We start from the raw sequence: 19746 nt of genomic DNA, 5'->3' as shown, positions 1-19746 counted from the left end.
TTATCAGATCTTATATTTCTATCGTCTAAGGCACTTTGTACCATATCAATCCAACTATATCTTGGTCTTTTCTGGGTCGTTTTGCTACCACCTGGCAGAAAACACTTGTTTTGCTAATCTTTCCTCGCCAATTCTGTTTAAGTGACCATACCACCTGAGATTAGCTCTGCTAACGCATTCCTGGATGCTGACAATGTCAAGTTCTTTCCTAATATCCTGGTTTTTAATATGATATTGCCATTGATGCTATCTGTTCATGCCTATAATCTTTCTCAGGACTCTCATATCTGCGGTCTCTAGTCTTTGGTCAAGTGTTTTACTTCTGACCCAGCTCTCAGATCCATAAGTTAAAACTGGTTTGAACACTGTCTTGTATACAGTTAATTTAGTGTTCTGACTAATTTATCTCTTATTCCATATGAATTTATTCAATTGACTTCCCACCATACCAGATTTGCTGATTCTGTTGTCTATTTCTATATTTAATTTACCATCTTCACTAAAAATCGTGCCTAAGTATCTGAAATGTTATACTTGTTCCACAGGTTTTCCATTCACAACACAGTTGACATTTTCAATGATTCTGCCTATTTTCATTGTCTTTGTCTATTTATTGCTGACCTTCATACCATATCTATTACATCAGCTATTCAATTTAGTCAGAGAATGTTGCAGACTTGTAATGGATTTATTTAGAAGTATAACATCATCTGCATAAAGCAAAGAGCTGACATTAACATCTCCAATTTTGATATCATGTTTAATACCACTTTCCTTCATAATGTGATCCATATAGATAATGAATAACAGAGGGGATAATACACATCCTTGTCTCACACCTGATTTAACATTAAACCATCTTGATGTACTTCCTTCAATTCTAACTGCTGACTTACAAATCAAATAAAGACTAAGTATTGCTTGATATAATGCTCCATTGAACCATATAACTGTAGCGTATTGAATAGCTTTTCTCTTGACACCTTGTCACATGCCTTTTCCAAATCGACAAAACTTCAATACAGATCTTTGTTATATTCCCATGCTTTCTCGACTATTTGTCGTAAAGTGAGGAGATTGGCCCTAAGATCCAAAGAAAAACCTAGGGAATTTTTTAGCTATGTGGCCAGTAGGAGGAGAAATGACTGTGGAAGAATGATATTACGGGATAAAAATGGAAATAGAGTGACTGATGCAGAGGACATAGTGGAATTGTTCAATGAACACTTTATTGGAGTATTTCATCCTAGAGATGTCAGTTTTAATGCTAGAGGGATAGGGCTGGTTCGAGGTTTAGAGGTACAGGAAGAGAGTGTGTTTCTGATACTGAGTACTCTGGATGTCAGTAAAGCTTTTGGACCGGATGGTATTTCACCACGAGTTTTGAGAGAATGTGCTAGGGAACTGACAGTGCCTTTAACCTGGCTTTTCAATGAAAGTCTGGCTTCAGCAAAGGTGCCCAGGGAATGGAAGTAAGGTAAGATAGTGCCATTGCATAAGGGCGGTAGCAGACTGGAAGTGTCTAATTATAGACCAGTTTGTGTGTCATCAGTAGTTGTTAAGATCTTGGAGAAAGTAGTGAGAGACCGCATACAGCATTGGGCAGATGAGGGTAATGTTATCTGTGAGAGTCAACATGGATTTGTGAAAGGGCGCTCTTGTTTTAACACTATGCTAGCCTTTTATAATAAAGTTACAAGAACATTAGATGAGGGAAAAACATATACTGCAATTTTCTTAAACTTAGCAAAGCATTTGACAGGGTGCCACATGATAAGCTGATATTTAAGTTGCAGCACATGGGTCTGGATGTCAGATTGGTCAACTGGATTCAGGATTGGCTGTCTGATAGGTATCAGAGAGTTGTGTATGGTAGAGCAGTTTCAAGGAGGCAGAGGGTTACAAGTGGGATTCCACAAGGTTCAGTACTAGGCCCTATATTGTTTAACCTTTATATCAATGACATTACTTTTCTTAATCCTAGCCTCTTCTCTTCATGTGAATTTGTGTACATTTTTATGTTGGAACATGGTATTAGTAATAACCAGTCCATCCTGAGCAGAAATCCAACAGATATTTGCCATTATTATTAGCTTTGCTCTTTTCTCCAAATTTTCCCAAAATATTTTGTATGTCTCACAATCATGTCCTACTCTATTTAGATCCCCAACAAGGACCAACTTTTCCTTTTTCATTGTGTCAGTTGCTTTTTCTAAAGCCTCAAAAAATTCCTTGACTTCTACCTTAGTAGAACCTTCTGTGGGACCATAGGCACAAGTAAGTCTCATTGTGCAGTTCCCCATTCTCATATTTGCCCACATCACTCTACTTGAGTGATGCGGGCAAATGCCATTCAAGAAGATTAGCCTCGTATTTTGTGTTGAATACTATGGCTACTCCATCTTTTCCTTGATTGTCATTGCCTGAATATAACATTTTGTATTTATTGCTCAAAAAGATCTCACCAGTTTTGGTCTTTTTTGTTTCAGTCACCCCTATTATGTCGATCTGGTACTTATCTAATTCCTCAGCTAGCTCCATTTCTTTGCCATTCAGGCTTGTTATGTTGATAATACTGATCTTTAACTCTGGTGATGTTGAGTTGGGGTTACTCGTATTCCTAAAATCCGCTCCCTAGTGAACCATCCGAAACCTAGACATCATAATCTTAAATATCCTAGTATTTACCAGATCTGGTGCAACTGTGACATATCTTACTTTTGCCAAACAGAGAAGTCAATCGAGTTACGCATTGAGGACCACAAGAGAGACGTCACTGCCAAGAGAGCGCAAGCGAGTGCTTTGTCTAGTCATGTTCTATTTTTGTCCGATTCTAATGAAGAAAACCCTAGCCATACAGTCCTATGGGACAAGTTTAATAACATTTTCCATTGCCATAATGAATTAGAAAGGAAGATAATAGAATCAAAGGAAATCATTCTCAACCACCCTACATCTCAACAACAACCTCAGTTACAATCTTTCAGACTGTCATTGTGCTGTGGTCAAATACTGGCATTCACGAGATGCTATATGCATGCATACGCCCAACAATGAAGCCAACGAGGGAACAGTTTTGAATGCACAGACTTCAATGTTTCAACATTGAAATATATATACACTAATTTTCTGTGTTGTTTACAGTTATTTCCTGCATTTTTTTACAGGTTATTTCTTCTTTTTTAATGTGCACCTGACGAAGGCTGATACAAGCTGAAACTAGTTGTGTAGTACTAATAAACTTTGTTTTCATTTCTCTCAGTTCTAGTCATTTAATCTTTTTATAAACACACACACACACACACACACACACATACCGGGTGATCCAAAAGTCACAGAAAAAATAAAAATTCAATAATTCGAAAAGTATAGACAGTAGCACAATGCGGTTTTCACAGAAATGCACAGAAAGACATGGAATTTTTTTTAATAACAAAAAATTTTATTGCCCGAACATTTGTCACCGACAGGTGGTGCTGTAACAGTCCCTCGGCTGCTACCTGTCACTATTTACACCGTGAGGTACGTAAATTTCAGATGTAGTGAATACTGAAGTTAAACTTTCAGCTTTTAACATTTATTACTGAAGTTAAACGTTCTGCCAAGGTGAGGCATGTTATCGTTACGAGATAAAGCACTTTTAGTTAAGCTGTATTATCAGAACTGCGATGTGCAAGAGAGGCAGGCGCTCCATAGTGTAACATTCATGCAGGATGGAGCACCTCTGCACAACACAGGTCCTGTCCAGCACCTGCTGCGATCGACATTTGGCGATGACTATGTCCTCAGTCACTCTATCCCGCATGAATGGCCACCAAGATCTCCAGACCTTACTCCTTGTGACTTTTGGTTATGGGGCAACTTGAAGTCACAGGTGTACAGAGGTCGGCCGACGTCATTGGCCATGTTGAAAGAAGCTATTCGCCATCATGTGACAGGAATTACAGATGAAACCCTCTTTGATGGTATGCAAGGTGTCGTACCACATCTGACGTCCATTCTCATGAATGACGGCCATTACATTGAACATTTTTAATCCTAGTTGCATTGCGAACTGTGCTACGCCACTGCACAAACTACTGACACAACTGAAGCACCACCTGTCGGTGGCAAATGTAACTATTCTGGTAATAAAATTTTTCGTTATTACAAAAAAAATCCCATGTCTTTCTGTGAAAACCACATCGTTCTACTGTCTATACTTTTCAAATTATTGAATTTTAACTTTTTCTGTTACTTTTGGATCACTCAATATATATATATATATAAATATATATATTTAAAAATTAATAATTATACTGAATAAGAACACCGAGAAAGGTAAGAAAACTTTAATTAATATAATCCGACTAGTTTTGTTGGAACGCCGAATTCTTCAGGTAACAAATAACTGTAAAAAACATGGATTTCTCAAATTAACAAAATAGGAATAGCAACAGTCATATTTGAACTGGTGTCTGCATTGCAGGACTAGAATGAGTTGTAAGTGAGTGGCAACTGATTCGAGAGAGCCAGAACTCAATCACTGCGCTGTGGGTGTCAGCCAAACTGTAGCTTAAATTGTTGTTTATGTGTGATGCGTCCAGAACTATTTCTTTTGATTCTACAATATGTCTCTCAAGTTCGTCACCACATTTATGGATATTGGTCATAAGATTCCAGTCTATCTGGTTTTGAAGTTCTTCTAGATTAGAGTTAGCGGAGAAAAGAACATGACTGGAGAGTGCACTTGCATGAGTTCTTTTGTAAGAGATGTAACGCTGGTGTTCCTCAAGAATTAGTGAAATAGACTTATCAGTCTGTCCATAATAAGGTTTACTGCAGTTGCAGATGACTTTATAAACTCCTGGAAACTGAAGTTGGTTGTGTTTTGGTTTGGGGCAACTCAGAAAGGAACAAAGCTTTGGTAGGGTGGTGAAGTAGGTTTTAATGTTGAATTTCTTTGTGTATATGTATATACACAGATATACATATATGTGTGTATATACAATACATACATGTATATACATATATACACATACACATATATAGATGTGTATACATATACATATGCACATGATTGTCAGACATGCAAAAATATTTTGGGAAAATTTGGAGAAAAGAGCAAAGCTAATAATAATGGCAAACACCTGTTGGATTTCTGCTCAGGACATGGACTGGTTATTACTAATACAATGTTGCAACATAAAAACATGCAGAAATTCACATGGAGAGAAGAGGCAGGGAATAAGAAAAGTCTCATTGACTATGTTATTGTTGATAGTGATATTTTCTCCCTGGTGCAGAACACCAGAGTGTGCAGAGGATTTGAAATTGGAAGTGATCACCATTTAGTCTTGAGCAGAATAAACTTTAATTTCATATCGAAAAGAAGAACATGTAAGAAAGCTTTAAAGTGAATAAAAGTTGACCATCTTTCAGATGTGAACTGTAGACTAAAATACACAAATATTATTCAAGAAAAAATGAAAGAGTTTGAGAACAAGAACCAAAACTTGAAGATTTAGTGGCAAGCCCTGAAGAAAAACATGGATTCAGCCAGGGAGGTATATGGTGAAGTTGTCTGCAAGGATAGAAAAATAAGACCTCCAAACACAGGAAGTTAAAGAGGCAGTGAACAAAAAGAAGAAAGCATATCAAAAGTTCCTGGCAAATAAGACAGCTTGTGTCATTAGAAAATACAGAGACAAATGTAAGAAAGCTAAACACTGCGTAAAATTAGATAAACAAAAGCCATGGGAAGATTTTGGTAAGAACATAGAAAGTAAATATCAAGACGTGGTAAGATATTCTGGAGGTTTTTGAAGAAGCTCAGAAATGGAAAAAAGAGTGCTGTAAAGAAATTAGAGATGATAAAGGTGACATGAAAACAGGAGAAAAAGATATCCTTGAAGTATGGAGTAATTACTTCGAAAAAATGCTAAATGAAACAAGCAGTGATGACAGCACAGTGGTAAAAAAACTGACAAGGCATACAGTCAGGAATATATATCCATACTTGAAGTAGAAAAAAACCATCAAAAGCCTGAAATGTGGAAAGGCAACTGATATTCGATGATATTCGAATATCATCAAATATCAGCGAATAGATGATATTCGACCAGAAATGCTCGAGTATGGAGGTATGAAAGTCTTACAGTGGCTGAACTGCATAGTTCAGAAGGCCTGAACAGAGGGATGAACCCCATATGATTGGAGTAGAGCTCTCATAGTACCCATATATAAAAAGTGAAATAAAACTGAATGTGAGAATTACAGAGGTATTTCATTACTGAGTGTTCCTGGTAAGATATATGCAAGTCTACTTGAGAAACGGTTGAGAAGAATTGTGGAAGAAAAGCTTTGTGAAGAACAAGTTGGATTCAGGCCAAATAGAGGCTGTCAGGATCAGATTTTCACTTTATGACAGATAGTTGATAAATTATGGGAATATAACAAAGATCTGTATTTAAGTTTTGTAGATCTGGAAAAGGCATATACAAGGTGCCAAGAGAGAGAAGCTATTCAAAACACTACAGTATATGGTGTCAATGGGGCATTTTATCAAGCAACACTTAGTCTTTATTTGAGTTTTAAGTCAGCAGTGAGTACAGGGGATCCTCGACCTACATCGTCCTCGACATGCGTTATTTCGACTTTAAGGCGATAATCCCATAAATAATTTAAAAATTAAATTTCAACTTGAAGCAGCACAACGTAAAATTCAAACTTGTTTGTGAGTGCGGCAGAAGAATACGCCATTATGCGGCATTTGTTTGGAAGAGGTAGCGTCGCTTGGGTCCCAGCATACACTCTTTGGGTACCGCGTGCTTTGTTTACATCCGCTCTCTCACTTTTGTGTTTGTGTTTATTTGTGACTTTTGACCCTTCAATATGGCTCCCAAACGTAAGGCAGACTCTTCTGATGGCAGTGTGTCGAAAAACAGGAAAGCCATTTCATTAGAAGTGAAATTAGACATTATTTTACTTCTAATGTGCAAAAAAGGGAGAAATGCCAACGAACATCGGCCGCGCATTGAACTTAAGTCATACCACAGTCGGGACTATTCTTCCTTTCACTATGCCTTATCCCATGTTAAATGGGGTCGCCGCACCGATCTTTAATCTTTCTTTTCCAAGTTCTCTGCTCCATGGCATCCTTCGGACTCCATCGTTTCTCCCTAAGATCCTCTGTCACCTTATCCTTCCACCTGAGATTAGGTCTGCCTCTTTTCCTCCTTCCCTCCAACTCCATATACTCCCCTCATTTACCAACATACTCCTCACCCTTCCTCTCTACATGTCCGAACCACCTCAGCCTACTTTCTTGTATCTTCTTGCCAATTGGTCCCACCTTATCTGTCCCTCTGATGTAGTCATTCCTTATCCTGTCCTTCTTTGTCACACCACTCATCCATCTCAACATTCGCATCTCCGCTACCTCCATCTTCCTCTTCTGTGCCTTTGTTATAGGCCACGTCTCCATGCCATGAAGCATCGCCGGCCTCACCACCATCTTATACAGCTTTCCTTTCCTCTTACAACTCACTCTCTTGTCGCACAGGACCCTGCTCATCTTCCTCCAGTTCATCCAGCCGCATGTTATTCGGTGCTGTATTTCCTCATCCAGGTCACCATTCCTCTCGACGACCAACCCAAGGTACTTGAATTTCTTCCCTGAAATTAGCCTTTCACCCTGAAGTCGTATGATCATATCCTCATTACTCCCTGTTGACATATATTCAGTCTTCTCCCAGTTAATTTTCATGCCTCTCTCCTCCAATACCTTTCTCCACTCTTCCAGGGTATTTTCAAGCTTCTCTTGGGATGATTCGCATAGAACAATGTCATCGGCAAACAGCATGCTCCATGGTGCCTCCTTCTTGACATCCTCCACTAGTACATCCATGACCAGGTCAAAGAGATAGGGGCTCAGAACTGACCCTTGGTGTAGCCCTATGACAATGGGAACCCTTCTGTCATGCTGACACTAGACCTGACCTGAGTTTCTGTTCCCTCATACATCTCCTTCACCAACCTCACGTACTTCTCCGACACCCCCTTCTTCCTCATACACCTCCATACCTCCTGCCTGGCCACTCTGTCATGCCTTTTCCAGGTCTATAAACAACATATGCAGTTCCACTTGCATCTCTATATTTCTCCATCAATCGCCTTAGTGCAAATATCGCATCCATTGTCCCTCTTCCTGGCATAAATCCAAACTGCTCCTCACCAATTTTTGTTTCCTGCCGTATCCTCCCTTTAATTACTCTTTCCCATATCTTCAATGTGTGTGACATCAGCTTGATCCCTCTATAGTTGCCACAGTCTTGAACATCTCCTCTTCCTTTGTAGATTGGGACGAGAATACTTTTCCTCCATTCCTCTGATATCTTTTCCTGTTGGAAAAGATACCAGAGGAATGGAGGAAGAGGATAAAGGATTATCAAGGATAAAGTTCGCATCCTTAAACATGTGAAAGGATTGGTGTCCATGAAATCGACTGTGATTACGAAAAAACGTACTAGGCTCATGATTGAGATGGAAATGCATCTTGTTCTTTAACTGGAAGACCAGCATCAACGCCGTATTCCAATTAGCCTCATGTTTATTCAAGAAAAGGCGAAAAGATTGTTTTGAGGCATTGAAAAGTGAAAGAGGGGAATCGAGTGCAGGTGAAGAGTTTAATGCCAGTAAAGGTTGGTTTATGCGATTTAAAGCTTGGGGCAATTTACATAACCTTAAGGTGCAAGGTGAAACTGCTAGTGGTGATGATAAAGCAGCTGGTGAGTTTCCTGAGGGGTTGGCTGAGATAATAAGGGAGGGGGGGCTACAGTGCTCAACAAGTGTTTAATGTGGAGGAGACAGGCCTATTTTGGAAACGTATGCCTAATTGTACCTATATTGCCAATAAGGAGAAGGCAGCATCAGCCATAAACCTGGTAAGGAGAGACTCACTTTGCTTCTTGGGGCTAATGCTGCTGGCGACTTAAAACTGAAGCCCTTGTTGGTCTATCAGGTTGAAAATCCAAGGGCACTAAAGGGCATTTGGAAGGGTCAACTGCCTGTCATCTGGAGGTCCAATAAGAAGGCATGGGTGACACTTCAAATCTTCGAGGACTGGTTTACGAACCATTTTGTGCCAGAAGTTCAGCGTACTGTACAGCCAAGGGTCTGCCCTTTAAGGCATTGTTAGTGTTAGACAATGCCCCTGGTCACCCTGCCCACTTGGATGACTTTCACCCTAATGTTAAGGTGGTTTACCTTCCACCAAACACCACAGCCCTTTTGCAGCCTATGGACAAGGGTGTTATTGTTTCCTTTAAGGCCTACTACCGCCGCAGGACATTTGCTATGGCTTTCAGGGCAACTGATAAAGACAGGAACTTAACCCTCAAAGACTTTTGGAAATTGTATAGCATTTATAATGGCATACAAAACATTGAACATGCTTGGGATGAAGTGAAGCAGACAAATCTGAATGGTATATGGATTAAACTGTGTCCCCAGTTTGTGAATGATTTCCATGGCTATGAGGAGACAGTTGAGGCTGTCACAGAGAAGGTTGTTGGCTGGGGAAGCAGATGAATTTGGAAGTGGAGGCCGAAGATGTCACAGAGCTTCTGGCATCTCATGGGGGAGGAGTTGTCAGAAGAAGACCTCATTCAGTTAGAGAAGCAGCTGATTGAGGAGGAGGAAACAGTTCCAACCCCTGAACCCAGGAGATTCACGACCAAGGGCTTGGCAGAAGGTTTTGCCCTCATTCAGGATGGGCTGGCCAAGTTTGAGGATCCCAACACTGCTAGGTACACAAAGGTCTTCCGAGGGGTTATGGATTGCCTGCAGTGTTATAGGGAGATATACAAGGAGAAGAGGATGGTAACATTCCAGACTAGCCTGAAACATTTTTTTCACGAAGGTAGAGAGGCCTGCAGCAGGTGCTGGTACCTCAACTGTCTCTTCAGTTCCTCTTCCAGCCTCTCCTGCCTCCTTCCATTAAGTCAGTCTCTCCCTCCTTGCAATGCCCCTTCCAGTGTGCAAGCCAACCACAGGATAAAAGGTAAAGAATTGTTTTAATTTTTTTTAATTTTTTTTTTTAATCACCTGTACAGAATGTTTCATTTGTCATTTTGGGGATTGTTCTCATTTTTATGTTAGTTTTTTTATTACAGTTTCATTTTTGTCATTTTTCTGTACTATACAGTAATTATGTTCTCCCTTTCATTTTCCTATGGCCTAGTTCTGTTTCTTGATATATATGCGTGACCTTAGGGTGTTTTAGGTTAGGTAAGTAACTTAGGCTACGGTAATTCTGAACTGCATCGAAAATCGCATTACATCGGTCCGTAGGAACCCCTGTATTGAAGGAAGTACAGGAAGGTGGTTCAATGTTAAATCTGGTGTCAGACAAGGATGTACATTATCTCCTCTGTTATTCATTATCTATATGGATCACATTATGAGGGAAAGTGGTATTAAACCTGATATCAAAATTGGAGATATTAATCTCAGCTGTTTGCTTTATGCGGATAATGTTATACTTCTAAATAAATCCGCTACAAGTCTGCAAGATTACCTGACTAAAATGAATAACTGTTGTAAAAGATATGGTATGAAGGTCAGCATTAAAAAGACAAAGACAATGAAAATAGGTAAAAACATTGAAAATATCAATTGCATTGTGAATGGAGAACCTGTAGAACAAATAAAACTTTTCAGCTACTTAGGCATAATTTTTAGTGAAGATGGTAAAATTAAATATTTTAATTAATAAAGACAACAGAATCAACAAAGCTGGTATGGTAGGAAGTCAACTGAATAAATTTATAAGGAATTTCTCTCTCATTCATTATTAGCTAAACTCTAAAACTAATATCTTATTAGATAAAACTTTAAATTAGCTGTATACAAGACAGTGTTCAAACCAATTTTAACTTATGGATCTGAAAGCTATGTCAGAAGCAAAATACTTGACCAAAGACTAGAGAGGGACCGCAGACATGAGAGGCCTGAGAAAGATTAGGGGCATGAACAGATGGCATCAATGGCAATACATTAAAAACAAGGATATTAGGAAAGAACTTGACATTGTCGGCATCCAGGAATGCATTAGCAGAGGTAATCTCAGGTGGTATGGACACTTAAACAAAATGGGAGAGGAAAAGTAGCAAAACAAGTGTTCTCGGCCAGGTTGGCAGGAAAAAGTCTGTTACCTGACAAGACAAAAATATAAGATCTGATAATATTGGTGTCTTGTCAGGTAACAGACTCATTTGGAGGAAAATTGTAGATAGGAAGTTAGTAACGATGTAAATTTTTCATGAAGTACTATCATATCCAGTACACCCCTTGAGGATATATACCAGGAAGTTGATTATGATGATGATATATACAAATACACACATATGTATATATGCATATATATGTGGGAGCACAAGGAGGGGGGGTGATTATGATGAGCTCAGGAGACAGCTTGCGGGTGTAGCGTGGTATGAGGAGTTAGCTGGAAAAGAGATCAATGCAGCTTGGGGGATTTTCAAAAACTATTTGGTAGATGCAATGTCTAAATGTATTCCAGGGGTGAGAAGGTTAAATAAGGTAGGTGTGAGATGGATGAATAAAGAGATTAAGCATGCGATACAGAGAAAAAGGGCATTGTGAAGGCTGCATAAGAGAAGTGGAAATAACCAATCTCATGAGGTCTATAAAGACAGGCAAGGAGGATGACTTTGTTGGTGCGAGTAGCTAAAGAGAGGTATGAACAGCAGTTAGCTACTGAAGCCAAAAAGAATCCTAAGGAGTTCTTTCGATATGTAGCCAGCAAAAGAAAGAATGATTATGGAAGGATGACACTGATTGGAGAAATTGGTATAAAGACAGCTGTTGCAGAATGTGTGGTGGAGATACTTAATGAGCAGTTCATAAAGATCTTTCAATCTTGTGAATGTGACTTCATGGAGAGATTGAGAGCAGTTGATGGGGAGGAGAGACTGACTGTAAGTGAGCAAGAGTTGCATGGTGAGTTGAGTAAACTAGATGTAAATAAGGCTGTGGGACTTGATAATATATCACTGCGTATTCTGAAGGAATGTGCCAGGGAGTTGACACCCGCTTTGACATATTTTTTTAATACGAGTCTTGCACTTGGTCAAGTTCCTAAGGAGTGGAAGAAGGGCAAGATTGTGCGACTTCATAAAGAAGGTGATCGAACTCAAGCATCAAACTATAGGCCTATCTCTGTGTCAGGTGTTGCGGTTAAGTTGTAAGAAGCTTGTGAGAACTAGGATCCAGAGTTAGGTTGACAACAATGGTATTATCTTTGATGGACAGCATGGATTTGCTAAAGGGAGGTCATGTTTTAGTAATCTACTTACATATTACAATAAAGTGACTGCTCCCTTGGACAGAGGAGAAGGATACACAGTAATATACTTAGATTTTGCAAAGGCTTTTGATAGATTACCGCATGATAAGTTGATAGTCAAACTGGAGTGGATAGGGTTGGATATTAGATTGGTGCACTGGATTGGAGACTGGATATCTAATAGGTATCAACAAGTTGTGTATTGGGGGTGCGATATCCAGGAAAAGGAAAGTCACTAGTGGAGTGCCTAAGAGGTCTGTTTTAGGACCAATACTGTTTAATTTGTATATTAATGATATTGGCGAAGATTTGGATGGAGATATTCAGTTGTTTGCAGATGATGCAAAGTTGGGACGAACCATGAAGAGTAGAGAAGATGTTGTTGCCTTACAGGAAAACTTGAATAAATTGAGTGATTCGACATGGAAATGGGGATGTGAGTTCAATGCTGCAAAATGTAAGGTTTTAAAATTTGGAAAACAAAGATGAGATGCAGAATTTATGCTTGGTGTGAATATATTGTTGGAGGTAGAGGAAATAAGAGATCTGGGGGTGATAGTGGATAAGGATCTAAAATTTAGGGGACACATCGCCAAAATTGTGAAGACAACACAAAGACTTCTGGGAATGATGCGGAGGACACTGACTTGTAGAAGCAGGGTGATTCTTGTTCCATTGTATAAGGCTTTGATTAGGCCACACATGGACTATTGTGCCCAGATTTGGTCACTGGGTTTTCAGAAGGATGAAGAGATGTTGGAAAGGGTCCAAAGGCAACTGACTAAGGTAGTTTCTGACCTCTGGAATGTCGAGTATGAGGAAAGATTGAGAAGATGTAATTTGCAGAGGCTGGTGGACAGGAGGAAGAGGGGAGATATGATAGAGACCTACAAGTTGGTAAGGGGTTGTTATAGGATCATTGGTGGAGAAGTTCTACAGAGAATAGTGGGAGATCAGGGGAGAACCAGAGGTCATCCCTGGAAACTGTATAAAGAAGTGTGAGTAGGGGAGTTAGAGGGATGTTTTTTTCGTGCAGAGTTTTGAATGATTGGAATGCCTTGCCTGAGAGTGTGGTCTCTGCAAGGAGTTTGGGTGTGTTTAAGACATGGTATGATGAGATGTGTGTGTGTGATAAAAGGACCTCCCAGATGAGTCTTTGACTCCATGAGGTCTTGGGGTAATAATAATAATAATATATATCTATATTACCCCCCCCCACACACACACACTATGCTTTGCTGAAAGTTTTCTTCACTTATTCATTACTCCAGTGCTTCCCAAACTTCTGGATGTCAGGGCCCCCTTTGCAAAAATTAAAATATTTCACGGCCCCCCTCGAAAAAAAATCGTAATAGAGAGATATATTTTTATAATATTTATTGTATTTATATTCAATACAAAACATACACAGCGAATATTGCAAAAATCAAATGCATATATTACATTTTTTGCTTCTTACTGTTTGGTTCTGAAGACAATGCGGGCTGTTCTGGTAAAATATGAAATACTGTCCCTTTTTTTTTTTGAGTCTGTTTCTGCTTCTTCTGGTTGTTCGTGGGAATTTTTTTATTTTTATTTTTTATCAGCCACTTATCCATCTCAGGGTTAAATTTTTTAACGTAGAATAGATCAAATAATATCACTACTTACCAATACTGGCACACCACAGGCTGATAACATGAAATTAGTGAATATTACCTGAATAAGGGAATCCCAGGGTCAGGAAATTTTTCTCTTTTGTGACTTTTCTCTGTTTACGGTAATTAAGCCTAACACGAAACAGACAGCAAAGGCAGGTTATTAAAACGTGCATATGATTTGTGTGGTATTAACAAAAGATCGTGCAACCGAAAGAAACGCACAGCTGACAATTGAGTTGAAATGGTACTCTCTTCAACCGAATTTCATACGTGAAAATGCCATAACATTCATTATATATATATATATATATATATTAATTAGTTTTAACACTTTTACGAATTTTAACACGTTCAGTTGAATTTTATTGCTGCCTTGGAAAATCGAACTCACACACATCTAATTAATAACAATAGTTTTTAGTTAGATACTGTGTTTGCCCATGCAACATATGGTTTTGTTTCAGTCTATACAGCATAGTTTCTGTATGAGGGGACACTGCTTTGAAATGAAACATATGAATAAGCAATATTTACTAATATTCATTAAGCGCCGAAATACGCAGGAAGCAAAGTTTGTGAACAAACACCAATGCGTGAATTTTTCCATTAAAATATAAAAAATAACAAAAAAGAAATAATAAATAATAAAAGTTAAATATGTTTCTTTTAAAATAAAAAAAATCTACTTAGTCTTAAAACATTTTAAATTTGTTTTCATTATTTCACGGTCCCCCTCAACAAAACCTATGGCCCCCCAAGGTGGCCGCGGCCCACAGTTTGGGAAGAGCTGCATTACTCAAGTGATACACTTGGATTAAACCAAGAATATAATTTCTTGGCTTTGCTGTTTTTTAGAAGAGGTAGTGGAACATTCCTGGAAAGTTGCTTAACAGAAGGAAAGTAACTGTTACAGAACTTATTAAAACTTATTATAACTTATATCTTATCTTACTGCTACTTAAAAAGTGACAGCATGCAAATGAAACAATTACAGAACAAGAGCACTTTGTAATTAAAACTTGAAATACTATTGACAGTCAGTTAAAAGGCACAAAGTGTTTTATTACAGACAAATGTGAACATTACAGTTCCAATCTTCATGCTTGGCATGTAATACATTGTAGTGCACTTAATTATGGTTTAAATATCTCAGGCATTCACCTAATTTTTTTCCATTAGATTTTATTTCAAATTATAGTTCAGAACTCTTTTATGTAAATGATCAAACCAGTAATGCTCTATTTTTTAACATCTCAGCTATATGGTAACTTTAAATTTCACTGCTAAATCAGAATGCAAGTACATACCCCAAATATGGTGGACCATATAGAGCTGACCAATCTGAGAAAAGAATCCAGCAACAGCATGAGTCTTCCTATATGTGATCCCACGTGCCCTACATGAAGCAAAGAAAGAGATATAAAAACTTGATAAATTACAAAAAATAAAATCAAACTATTCTGCTTACTGCAATAATAATTGTTACATAACACTTATAATAAAATGATCAACTGGTAATCTGGCCACCACAGGTTTTTATTTACAGAATTTCTCATATTTGCATAGATATCTAAGGGAAACATTAATGGCATCCTCTTGCAGCTAAGCTGTAACAGAATCTATAGCATATTAGTACATTGCATATGTAAATTGCATAAGAGAAAATTTTTGGAAGTAATGGTTGACTGAATACCTAGAGTGAAGAAGATACTTTTTTTGGAGTCAAATGATCATCATAGAAATTAAACAGGAACTGTAGATGGAAACAGATTGTGGAAGACATACAAAGAAAGAGAGAGAGGTAGAGAACAGCCTGCATTGAAGAACATAAAGCTCTGGATAGGAAAGTGACTAGTATTGTAAGGAGAGAAAAATTAGAATACAAGAGGAGACTAGTACTATAATCCAAGGAGTTTTTTCACTATTTGGCAAGCAAGAGAAAAAATTATTTTGGATAGATTACTTTGACGAATGGAGATGGAGCGTGGATGACCAATGCCGATGACATAGTTGGGCTGTTTAGTGATCACTTCAATAGTGTTCCATCTTGGCACAGCGTGCAGTATTATTAGAAGGATAAGGAGTAACAAAATGCTAGAAGTGAATGAAGAGGATATATTCTGAATACTGAATATGCTAAATATCAGTAAGGTAGGAGGACTAGATGTAATTTTGTCAAGTGCTTTAAGGACTTGTGCTATGGGACTGACCTACCATCATCAAACAGCCATTAACTTGGCTGTCTGATGAAACTCTTGCAATGGAACAAGTTCCTGAAGAGTGGAAGGAGAGTAAGATAGTGCCAATGCATAAAGGTGGTGGTAGAATGAAGATATAAAACTATAGGCCGGTTTGTATTTCTTCACTAGCTTTTAAGATATTAGAGAAATTGGTAAGAACTTGTATACAGAATTGGACAGATAAAAGCAATATTATTTATGAAGGGCAGCATAGATCTGTTAAGGAGCACTCTTGTTTTAGCAATCTGGTTACCTTTTAGAATAGAGTAATGAGAGCAAGGTATACACTGTCATTTTTCTGAGTTTTGCAAAAGCATTTGACAGGGTGCCACATTACAAGTTGGTATTTAACATATGGATTTGGATTTTGATAGATATCAGAGTTGAGTAGGGAAGCAGTATCAGGGAGTAGGAATACTATAAGTGGAGTTCCACAGGGTTCAGTCCTGGAATGATTACTCTTCAATCTTTATGTCATCGATATTGTAATAGGACTACAAAGAGAGAGAGAGATATTCAGTTTTTTGCAGATAATGTGAAGCTTGGGATGACTAATAGTGCTGATGTTTTGGACCTTTGAGAGTATTTGAATAAGTTGAAAGGACAATCAGATAAATGGGGATTTCAGTTTAATGCAACTAAATATGAAGTTTTGAGATCCACAGATGGAAATGCTCACTTTGTGAAGTAGACCAGAAGAAGTGGAGGAAGCAAGAGATCTTGTCGTGATTGTAGATAGAGGTCAGAAGTTCCAAAGACATTCTCAGAGAATTGCTACAATATTGAGGAGGACACTGATCACAAGAGATAAAAGTGTAGTGGTTCCATTGTATAAAGCTTTGATCACAACACATCTGGATTTCTATGCTCAGATCTGGTCACCAGGATTTAAAGGGGGATTAAGTGACTATGGAGAGGGAGTGAAGAGATGGATAACAGAAATGATATCAGGACTGTACAATGCTGATGATGAGGACATTCATACTGCAGAGTTTGGTGGATAGAAGACAAAGAGAGGATTTAACTGAGGCATTTAAGCTGAAAATGGGTTATTAATGAATTAACATTTGGGAGATTTTTCATATGGCAAAATAAAGGGAGGTAAGAAGGACAAGGGGCCATCTTTGGAAGTTGCAAACAGAAGCAGTGAGTAAAAGGATAAGAATTAAGTTGTTTTGCATGGTGAGTGCTAGGAGCATGGATTGCACTGCCTGAGAAGATGGATGGATGAGGTTAAGGCATCTTACTCTCCCCAATTTATACTGCTGTAGTTAAAATCTCCCATAATAATCATTCTTGTTGCACTTCTTCTGCATTAAATTCTCCTTTGGTTGTATCTTCCAATGGAGCTCTTCATTTAAAGCCCTTCGATTAGAATAGGCCTAAGTTCGATTCTCGTCGCGACGGGAAAAATCTTTATCTGGATGATTTTCAATCGAAGGTGAGTTAGCCAATCTCATACGGGTTTTTTCTCCTGGAAACTCAGGTTTTTCATCCCGCACACAGACAAATCGGCCCTTTAGAACACACGCAATTTACAGACACAGAATACCAGTTGTAGTGGAGGCGGGCGGTAGATGGCGTTGAAGGAGACAATTCGTAGTAGGGGTATGGTGCAGTAGTTGAGACAGTTGTAGGTGTCCTCCCACGATGAGTCTTTGAACTCCTTGGAGGTGTCAGGAATAATAATAATAATAATAATAATTTGTGACTTTCTGTACCCATCCTATTCTTAGAATCTTCCTCTATCAAGTTCCTTCAAGAGCCAAAATTCTTTTTCTTGATTCCTTATTTATTACCCACATTTTAGATCCTTACAGTACAGTGCTAAAGATGCATGTTTCTAGTACCCTTAATTTTGGTTCCACGCTGATCACTTTACTTTTCCAGATGTTATCCATGGCCTTTAGATGAGTTCTTTCCTTTACAATCCTGATCTTTATTTATTTTTTACAGTCCAAGTCATATGTCATTTTATTTCCTAAATAGTTGAATTGTTCTACATTTTCTATATCAATTCCATCCACTTGGATCTTTTGTTTCATGTTCTTCTCACCAAATATCACTTTTCTTTTTGTTTTGTTTTTTCCAAGTTCATAACAAGTCCAAATCTCATCCCATCTTCACTTAACAGTTTCAATGTTTTTTTGTGCGCTGGGGTACTTAAGGGTCAAAGCTGTATAACTGACAGGGACCTCTCAGTTATACAGCCAGGACTTCTCACCGAATGTCTAATCCTCACATTCTTGTGGTGCACCCCGTTAGGTATCTACCTGGATACTGAATGAACGAGGATAGTTTCATTCAGTATCCAGGAAGCTAGCTAAATTGTATTTAGCTAACTAAATTGTATTCTTATAGGCTTAAACCACAAAAAAAAAACAATGATGGTACAACATGTCAGAATTTCATGCTGGGTGTCGACCAGTTAAACAAGGCCCGAGTTGTTATTGACAGGGACCCAAGGCGAACATCAAAAAGTCAGCTACTAGAACAAATACTAAAAAACACCCCAACTCAACATCACCAGAGTTCAAGATCGGTACTATCAACATAAGAAGCCTGAATGGCGAAAAAAATGGAACTAGCTCAGGAATTGGATAAGTACCAGATCAACTAAATAGGGGTGACTGAAAAAAAAAAGGCAAAATCTGGTGAGATTTTCTGAGCAATAAATACAAAATTTTATATTCAGGCAATGACAATCAAGGAAAAAAAGGTGTATCTATAATATTGAACACAATATACAAGGCTAATCGTCTTGAATGGCAAGATTCAGACCAAACAGAATGGGGACTGGATAATGAGACTTATTTGTGCCTATGGTCCCCACAGAAGGTTCTACTAAGGTAGACGTGGAGGAATTTTTTGAGGATTTAGGGAAAGCAACTGACACAATGAAAAAGGAAAAGCTGGTCCTTGTTGGGTATCTCAATAGCAGAGTACGAAATGATTGTCAAACATACAAAAATATTTTGGGAAAATTTGGAGAAAAGGGCAAAGCCAATAATAATGGCAATACCTGTTGCTCGGGACATGGAGTAGTTATTACTAACACAATGTTCCAACATAAAAATGTGCACAAATTTACATGGAGAGAAGAGGCAAGGAATAAGAAAGTCTCATTGACTATATTATTGTTGATAGTGATGTTTTCCCACTGGTGCACGACACTAGAGAGTACAGATGATTTGAAATTGGAAGAGATCACCATTTAGTCTTGAGCATAATAAAACTGAATTTCATACCGAAAAGAACATGTAAGAAAGTTTTAAAGCGAATAAAACTTGGGCAGCTCTCAGATGTGAACTGCAGACTAAAACACACAAACATTATTCAAGAAAAAATGAAAGAGTTTGAGAACAGCAACCAAACATTGGAGATTCAGTGGCAAGCCTTGAAGAAAACCCTGATTGATTCTGGCAGAGAGGCATGTGGTGAGGTTATCTGCAAGGATAGAAAAAATCAGAACCCCATGGTGGATGCAGGAAGTTAAATTGGCAGTGAACGAAAAGAAGAA

General features: G+C 38.3%; 1 protein-coding gene across 2 annotated transcripts in view; it reads right to left on the bottom strand.

Moving 5' to 3' along the window:
• The window catches only part of LOC150107091 (protein NipSnap-like), a 444486-nt gene that overhangs the window by 77552 nt on the left and 347188 nt on the right, over positions 1 to 19746 (bottom strand). For both annotated transcript variants that reach the window (XM_090390992.1, XM_090390993.1), the window contains one exon: positions 15294 to 15382. In XM_090390992.1, coding sequence (XP_090247118.1) covers positions 15294 to 15382 — 89 coding nt within the window. The remainder of the gene's footprint in view (positions 1 to 15293; positions 15383 to 19746) is intronic.

The sequence above is a fragment of the Typopeltis vanoorti genome, chromosome 4 (genome assembly GCF_054136105.1).
Source record: "Typopeltis vanoorti isolate ZY-2024b chromosome 4, IOZ_Tvanoo_1.0, whole genome shotgun sequence".
Taxonomy (NCBI): Eukaryota; Metazoa; Arthropoda; class Arachnida; order Uropygi; family Thelyphonidae; genus Typopeltis; species Typopeltis vanoorti.
This window is presented reverse-complemented; position numbering and strand designations above follow the sequence as displayed.